Source organism: Haliaeetus leucocephalus, unplaced genomic scaffold (genome assembly GCF_000737465.1).
Source record: "Haliaeetus leucocephalus isolate CR32 unplaced genomic scaffold, Haliaeetus_leucocephalus-4.0 Scaffold229, whole genome shotgun sequence".
Lineage (NCBI taxonomy): Eukaryota > Metazoa > Chordata > Aves > Accipitriformes > Accipitridae > Haliaeetus > Haliaeetus leucocephalus.
In genome coordinates, this window is record NW_010972665.1 from 1,528,253 (window position 1) to 1,537,573 (window position 9,321).

At 34.6% G+C, this 9,321-nt stretch overlaps 1 protein-coding gene across 4 annotated transcripts in view; it reads right to left on the bottom strand.

The window, feature by feature from the left end:
• The window catches only part of PPP3CB (protein phosphatase 3, catalytic subunit, beta isozyme), a 37,489-nt gene extending 29,841 nt beyond the window's left edge, over positions 1-7,648 (bottom strand). For 2 of the 4 annotated variants that reach the window (XM_010567744.1, XM_010567743.1), the window contains exons 1-4: positions 7,453-7,648; positions 5,226-5,350; positions 1,825-1,936; positions 803-948 (exon numbers count right to left, since the gene is read on the bottom strand). In XM_010567744.1, the coding sequence (XP_010566046.1) occupies positions 803-948; positions 1,825-1,936; positions 5,226-5,350; positions 7,453-7,480 (411 nt within the window). In that variant the 5' untranslated portion in view covers positions 7,481-7,648. The remainder of the gene's footprint in view (positions 1-802; positions 949-1,824; positions 1,937-5,225; positions 5,351-7,452) is intronic. The other 2 variants (XM_010567742.1, XM_010567740.1) reach the window with 1 other exon arrangement.
• Between the last annotated feature and the right edge of the window lie 1,673 nt (positions 7,649-9,321).

Consider the following 9,321-nt stretch of genomic DNA (forward strand, 5'->3'; position numbering starts at 1 on the left):
AGGAAAGCAACTGAGTTTGAAAATTCCCATCTGATACAATCTTCACCTGACATCAGCAGTCCATGCAAGTTGAAACCAAGTTATTAGAAACAGGTCCCTCATGTCATCACAATCTTCTTCCCTTTAAATTGCACACCACTATTTAGTGTTTCCATTGTAAAATTTTTAAAACTTGTTTTCATTCTTCTTACTGATACACTCAGCACATTTACCCATGAGCAGCACTCCACAGCTGTTACTCAAATGCGCACCAAATTTGCCATTTTAAATAGCAATCTGAATTTCTATTAAATGCTTCAGTTTCACACTCTTTCAAAACCAAAACCCACATGATGAAGAGAGTAAAAAGAAACAGTTTTCAAAGAAATATAAGAATAACTGAAATACGATGTTTGATATAGCAAACAATTTTAAGACTACAATTACTGAATTTTTTCCTGGAAGTCATGCGAATGCTAGCTCTTATCTAGAAAGAAATACATAGCACTACTTTGATTGGATATGCAGCTCTTTACATGTACTACTCATCTCAGGAAACGATGCGGAGTTTTTGAAGGGGTTTTTTTGTGTGTGCTCTGTAACAGTCCCAGCTGTCCCAATGCGATCTACTAATGGAAAACGCACTAGAGAATCCAAGAGTTTTTTATTATGACACTGCTTAGCCTACATCTCAGTTCCTGATTTACACTTCCAAAAGACACAAGAACAGAAAACAATATACTGACAACTTCACAAAATTACCTTGTATAGCATCATATAAATATCTGTATTTCATTTATTTTTAAATACACATAATACTCACTCTCCTAATGTCATCTAGTGTATTAATTTCTGGTGAAAGTCCACCATGAACACAAAGAAACTGTTGATTTAAGAGAGCAGCAAGAGGGAGACAATCAAAAGCTTCCATACAAGCATCATAGACTCTTTCAGAGTACTTTATTTTACCTACAGGAAAGAAAATATTAAAAAATTTAAGAAATCCATATTAGATGGAAGAAGTAATCTAGTGGATTATAATTATAAATCTTAAAGTGAATGCTTAAAAAAACCCAAAGCAATTAATATTTTTGGGTTTAAATAAGCATTTCCAAATACCACAACAGCAAGCACATTTCTAAGACATATTCTCTTCTAGAACTATAAACTTTTTTAATTTCTTCTTCTGTTATCTCAAGTGTGGAGAAACTTTTTTTTTTCTAAATCACAGAATTATTTTGTGTTATACAATTATACAGCATAATTCAGTGTAAAATATTACTGAGAAGTTTGTGGTTTCTCATTTACAGTGAAAAGTTAAGAACTGCTTATAGATTATATCACTTTTACCTACATCAAAGAGGGTTTTACCAGGGCAAATGATCCATTTATCAGCGGATCAATACTTACACAAGCCTCCAAATGGAGGAGCAGCTTCCATCACCAAAAGAGTTATCTTACTAGCATAGTTGAAATCAGTTCCCCAAATAGAAAAATTATTCGGCAGTAGGGTTTTCTTGCTAGCTTCACAATGCTGCTCAGCAAGTTACTCTGCACTCCCGATTATAGCCAAGACAGCAAAATAACCTTCCTCTCTCCAGGATTTTAAAATTGGGACTGATACATCAAAATTTACTCCATAATGTATCTTTACAGACAGCAGTCTTCTACATAACTTGCACTCCAACACCACACTTAACTGCAAGCAATTCTACACAAGTCAATGGGTCCTCCAAACATTTGCAAGACCTTAATTAAACTAACAAACACCTCTCAAGCAGAATGACAGACCGTAGATCAGCAGGTTGTAAGTAAGCTAATTTTAAATTCTTAGACAGTACTTACATTCTTGCTTAAAGGTAAAATACTCTGTTAGGTGTCTGCATTCATGGTTGCCTCTCAAAAGAAATAATGTGCTTGGGTAGAGAATTTTCAGGACCCATAAGTACAGCACACACTGTTGAAAAACAAAGATAGCCAATAAAATACACTAGTTTATAAGAACTTTAAAAATCATTACTGAGAAACATTGAGTAAGAATGTTAACAGCTTCAAAAGCAAGTACAGCTTAATGTACCATTTTAAAATACAGCACTACTTCCCTGCGTCTGGTTCTGGACATGAGTTATGCAAATTGCTTATTATTTTTCTTAAGAACAGCTGCACAGAATGCTGAAAAAATATTTATATTCATTGGACACTCATAATAAAATAAACTCAGCAGAATTATACTGCAGAACACCTTCATCTAGACAAATAATGTAGGTGTTTGTGCCTAAAATCTGATTTTATAATATGATTCTCATTGTAAACACTGGCATAAAAAGGAAAGCAGACATTTATTAATAGAGATTGAAGAAAAAAACCCCACAGAACTATTCACATTGCAAATCAGCTATATCATTTAGAGATGGTTTTTAAACTAAGAATGGACAGAGTAAACCTTTTTTCCCCCCCAAACTGGGAAAACTTGTTTATTTGGTGTTCAAGCAGCAAATTCAAAGAATTATAGTAAGTTTCCATGTATCATTATTATTGCAACATCAGCAGCGAACAGAGTTGACAACAGAGCTACAGAACATGCACAATTTTTTCAGTTTAGAGTCTGTTACTACCCAGCAGTCCTGAACGCCCAAAATGTATTTCTTAAATTTCAAATCTGATTCTTTAATTTTTAACTAAGCACAAAAGTCTCAAAACCCCAGAAGTTTTGGACTACACTGAAGTCACCTGCAAGCTGTTATTATTATTATTGTTCTTAATCAATATGACTACCCAGAAGCAACCATTCTTCAAAGTTATGTTGCATAGAATAGTAAGTACATGATGGAAGAAAGAAAACAAAGAAACACTTTAAAAAACACAGCAAACATGGAGAAATACATCAAAGACTTTTATGTGAAGTTTAGCTAAATAATTACTGAATCTTTCTTATATTCTTAGTAAAAATATGCAAAATAATAATTTTTCTAATGATACCACTTGCTTTCCAATGTTTCTATAACTCTAAAATATCCTGATACATTGCAAAGTCCCCAGACTCTTTAAAACTGTTTCCCAGCAGAAAGCATAATCGGTTTCTTACAAAACAACTGCTTATCATCAAATGAATACATGAATTAATTTGGCAAAGTCTACAATTGTGAACTGTGTTACTTAAGTCAGTTTGTATGAAAAATTTATAAAAGCTGGCAGCCTTGAAAACATTTAACAGAAAAGTGGCAAAATAGTGCCTTCCTTTCAGTGAATGGATACTCCATTCGATTAAATTGCTGAGATTTACATGTTCTCAAGCATGTTACCTATTAAGCACAAAAGAAATTTATGGTTTTTTTAACCTGTCCTGTACTGGCAATTTTTTTTTTTTTATTATCAAATAGAGACAGACTGATGTCAGAGTTCTCTAAGTCCTGTTACTTCCAGTACTGCAAAGAAGAATTTGCACACACTTATGTGAAGGACTCCCTCTTGATCCCAGCAGTTTGTTATATACAATGAAGGTAGCATGTAATTATCTTCCCTATTAGAAGTGATGACATTTTTTAATTGGAAATGGGTTACTACTAAAATATCAATGCAATTAAAGATGTTTCAGGACAGACTGATTAAGAATTTATTAGTGAAAAATAAAATTCCACTGTTAGTACATTTTTAGAAAATTTCACCTTCACTCTTCCATGAAAAGTCAAATATTTTACCAAAAGTATATTACATTTCCAGTCACTAAGAGAGATTTTTAAAGTAAATATCTATGAAAACTCCTGGAGGTCAACTTAAACTTCCTAAATGTTAATTAAGGCAAAAACTTAAGTAGGAAAAAATTATTTACGGTTAAAATGGAGAACAAATGGCTGATTTTCATGTGCTACTTTTTTCTTTCTCAACAGGACCACAAAGTATAGACCCACCTTCATGCACCTGCAGCAGTTCAACTTCATTCAGATAATCTGCCACGCACTTCACTGATGTTCCAAGAGCCACTCAGAGTAGAAGAGAGCAGATTATCTCAATGAAGAAAGACAAGGCTTTTAAGAACCCTGGAGTCGTTTTCAAGAGTATGTTTAGCATACCTTTACATATACCGCAAGTATATTTAGCATGCCAAATATTATATTAAAAACTAAATTAAAATCAAGAGGGAAAAAAATTGAACCTGTTCTTATTAATATATTCAAGAACATCCATTGTTCAGAAATTTTTTGTAAGTGTGATGGTTCAAAAGCTTTCATGCCATGTTTTGATATATTAACATAGTGTTGCTATGTAAACGTCCTTGTTAAGGACAATTACATTATTTGTAATCAAGAACAGGCCAAGAAGATCAAATTAATAAATAGGGAGTCTGTTGAAATTTTTCCTTATAAATGACTTTGAGGCAATCACTCTTGCTGCGTGTCCTGTTTGTCTACCATCCCTAACAACCCCAAAAGGCACTGTGCATGCCCTTCACAGTATATACCCACACATGTTATTAGAACAGCATAATTTTAATACAGAAATGAAGTATCGTACACCATGACTTGCAAAACACTGTTTCAAATGGTATACCACTCTATTAGATTTGCTATCTATGGAGAGATCCCAAGCTGAGGCACCTTCCCAAGCTGGCTCCAGAAGAATAGTTAACTTAAAAATCATAGCTCTGAAACTTATTGATATGAATAAGTGAATATCTCTGGAATGTAGCATACTTAATAAACATGCTGAAAATTAAAAAATTATTTGAATTCAAAATACCTGAAAAATTAATGGCAGAAACACAGGTCATCCTTATGGAATATATGTAATTGCCCTCAGAATTTTAGTAAAGAAAAATATTAATAATTATTAAAAAACTATTTGATTACATAAGTAAAATGAATCTACTTTATCCAGATAAACAGCTATAATAAAAGACCTTGCAGTCATGACTCACCTGTTCTCCAAAAATATACAGACACACACCTTCCTGCATACTACCAGAGAAACAGGATTATGTATAATAATGGTATAGAATTCAACTTTTAAGAAACTAACTAAAGGAAGAGGAGGAAAAATCAGTAAGTCTGGTGATTTCAACAGGACCGTCCAAACGGCTGGTCAACATCCACCTGTAAACAGGCCTTTGTCATAGGAGAAACCACAGCAAGGAAGGACACATTCACATGTTAAAGCAGAGCTAAAATTTAATTTGAAAACCTCTGTGAAAGTGTGCTTATAGAAAAATTTAGGACAGAACAGATTATATTAATATATTATTCAGTTACCTCTATACTAAAATAACCTCTGTCTACATAGTCACCGAGGAAGAGGTATCTTGTGTTAGCAGGTGATCCTCCCACTTCAAACAGCTTCATTAGATCAAAGAACTGGCCATGAATATCACCACACACTGCAAGCAAAAATTTTGTTCAAATTAATTTAAAAAAAAAATCTAACAGAAAAGTTACTAAGTTATAGTTAAACAGCCACAAAGTACTTCTAATTAAGAGGAAAGGCAGGTATAAAGCAGGAGTAACAGAAATTTTTGAAGCTTCCCCCTTTGTTTTTCATTAAGATGCTGTCCTCGCTACCTGTGACAACGCTGATGATAGTCCTATATGAGTCTAGCAGATTGTGGAATATTTTTCAAACAGTTAAATGCACTGAGGTGTTGAAAGTTGTCAGCAGCTCTTTACTGTCCTCCCCAACCCCTTAGGTATCTTTGCAAATTCTCCTTGGTATGTGTATTTGAAAACGCCTACTGCTTTGCAACAATTTGCTGTGTCTATGTGGGACTGAAAAAAGCAGGGAGTATGCTTTTGTTTCTGAGTCAGACTAACGTACCTTTCAATATCATCATATCTTCTCTTTGCTCAGTTACTTTTCTCCTTCAAATAACCGTGTTCACTATTTCAACAGTGGATTTTTCTTGTGTTTTTTAGAATATGAGACAGGACAAGACCAGTGGTCAGCAACCTAAGGCAGAAGTGCCAAAGATAGCAGATGGGAAGACTTTGAAGAGGATACAGCAAAGCCAGGACATCTCACAATTTGAAAAATGTATGGAAGAGACAACTGCTCCTAACTCCTCATACCCACAGGAGTTCTGAGCTCAACAGAAGTCAGGAGCTGCCTTCTCGCTTCTGCACGAGGTATTGCTGATAACAACAGGAATTTGAGAGACTATGCCTTCCGTTGATGCAAAATGTCACTGATCAACTGACAAATAGCATCTTCCAACTTCTCACAGTTTATCAGTACATTTTTTGGGGGGAAAAAAGCTATTCTAATTTTGGAAAGAAATACTGGATATGGCATACCACACTTTAAAGGCTGTTACTCCCTTGGAGCAGACCATTTGTCATCATGACCTAAAAAATACTAGACTAAATAGAGTATGTCCTCTTTTATGCCACTTTTCTTAAGATTTCTACTCAAACACTGCAAGAACTTTCCTTCTTTTTCAGCTGCCAATATACCGGTAGCTCTGGGTAACTACCTGAATAAATGGAAATAGAAAAATTCTAAACACATGGACAACACTGTAGTTTTGAGATTTATCTGGAGCTTCAAAAGACTCTGAGTTCAGACAGTGACTTAGTGGTTTCCACCATTTCAATCATTCTTTTTTTTAAAAAATGTCAATAATAATGTACTGTTTAAATGTTTTCCTTTACCCAATACTAACAACTTAAAGCAAGCTGATGCTCTAAAAGAAGCTTTTCAGACATTAATTTTATATAGTTCCATCTAGAAGAAAACACATTCAAAGGAAAGAAAATCTCATTTGACCAGATATGCAACGTAAACTATTTTCTTTGAGTTTGGATCGTTTATAAATAAAAGTACTAAAGGACACCAATTCCAACTCTTACCAGGTCAAACAGAAATAGAACTAGTCAAACCATGAAAATACTCCAAAAAACCCTAAGAGTCAGTTTTGTATCACAGTGGATCTAGTTGTAGTATGTTAAAGATGCTAAAACAATCTTTCAACACTTTCCAATACTGCTACCCTCACAAGAACATGGTTTTACATGCAATTGTCAGTCTCGCCTACAGAGGAACTATAAAGGCGTATTTTTCACTCAGAAGTCCAGTTTGCAGTATTTGCTTCAAACCATAGCAATTCGCTTCTCTTCACATACTTAGATTTCAGGATAATTCTGAGTTCATTTTTCCATTCCAGGTAGATGTCTTTATTCCCACTTACAACACTGCAGGAATTAGAAATCTGTAATTCATCAGCATTTAACTACTTTCTATTTTGTCATTTGAATACGAATCACACTATTTTTTTCCAACGGGTTTAATGCCTTCGTTTTGCACAATAATGTGCAGCCTATTTTTTCAGGCCATTTGAGTACTCTTAAGCAAATCCAGTTGTGAGGGATAATTCAATAAGACTATACAGAAATTTTATTTTAGCAATTTTTAAGACAAACTCTACTACTGAAAAAATCTGGCTTTTTTCCAAATTTAATTATGAGTGAAATTATCTAGAAATATTACCTGTAATTGGAGCTTCAACTTCTATCATAGTTTTTTCCCTCCGTAATATTGCAGCACCCTCATTGATGATTCTAAGTGCAATTTCTTCATCCACTCGACCTTCTTTTATCAAGTGGTTCTTCAAAATGTCAACCCTTGGTCTTCCATCTGTGTCAAACACTTCTTCAGATGTCAAGCGATGCGTTGGTGGAAAAGGGACAGCTAAATTTTAAAAAGAAGAAACAGTAGTCGCAACAATGCTATTTTAAAAATATACTCCATCTAGGATCGGATCTGTCATGGAATAGCTGCTATCCAAAGTAGCAAATTTGTCTTACAATCAACCAACTTCATGACAACATTAAAAGCTGGATGGAATAGTGCTATCTGTGTATGTATTTAAAAAATTAACATCTATAACGTGCAAGTTTGTAGAAACTATAAAACAGAGTTAGAAGACACAATAATATGTACAACATTTGGAAGAGTTAAAACTGCTTTTGCAAAGGGACATCATCTCTCCAATATACTGCTATTCTCTGAAGGACTCAACAAGTGTTGGGGATGCAGGAGATCCCTTTAATATCCACTCAGACTTGCAAAAGGCATTTTAAAAGAAACCCATCATCAAAGCTTCAAAAAGAACCCCCCCCAAAACAAAAAACCACCACAAACAACAAAAAACCCAAACAAAAACACCACCAAAAAAACCCCAACCAAAGAAAAAACCTCCAAAACAAATCCAGAGCTTGCAAGAAAAGGACACAATACTGTTTAAAGGACTAGAAATAAAAGGAGGTAATAGCCAGCACCTGGAAAGGAAGAAGGTCACTGGAAAAGCCCTACTATAAATGTGAGCTATTTGATAAATTCATAAATTACACTAAAAGGAAGGTAACTCAGGAGTGATGCAGCCTTCAGGTGAAAGTAAGTATTCCAGACAATGAAGAATAGGGCAGGCTATGAAGAGCTACAGAAGTCATCCATCCTACTGAGTGGCTCAGCAAAATATGACACATTAAGTATTAATAAATGCAAACTAATGAAGGAAACAAATCCTAACTTTACATATAAAAATCACAGATTATAAAACTACTATGACTATTCAGAAGCAAGGTTATTCCTATAGTTCTAGGAAAATATTTGATGGTGGTAAGTCAAATAAACCCAGAAAACTGAATGTTAAGAATTATTAGCAAATAGAAAACAAAAGATGATGCAAATTATGCCACTGATAAATCTAGTATGCAACTCTGGTTTGCCCACCTTATAAAAAAGAAAGAATAATTAAAAAAGGCTTCAAGGAACAATAATGGAAATCAAAAAGTTAGAATTATTTCTGCTACAGGAGTAACTAAGTAGACTAGGATTCTTCAGCCTAAAACCATGAAAACTAAGAACTCTAACAGAGGTCTATGACAGCATTAATGGAGAAGGTGAAGAGAGAGCAGCACTTGCATGCTCTTGGCTGCTGAATGGCAGAAAGAGGCAGGATGGACTCTGCCACTTTGAAGTTCTGTCAAACCACTGAGTGAGCAGCAGAACAAGTTCATACTATCAGAAAAAACTGTAATTATGGGAGCCTACAACATTGCCATTGTAGGTTGAAATTCCTTCTTTGAGCTTGTTTTCCTTATTTTCCTGTTGTGCTGTCCCTAAGATGATAAAACTAGGAGTAGAGGCTGTCCATATACTAGACACAACTTTAGAAATTACTGTAAGTATCCGAAGTCCTTGAATCCTGGCTTGTGGGTCAAAAACAGCCGTATGTGATCCATATCTCAAAGAAGTGGAGCAGATGAGAGGTCTGAGGTTGGGGACCAAACCAGGCTCAGCAACTGCCCAGACAGCACATTTGATGTCCGGCAGCTTATATGAATTCAAACAATG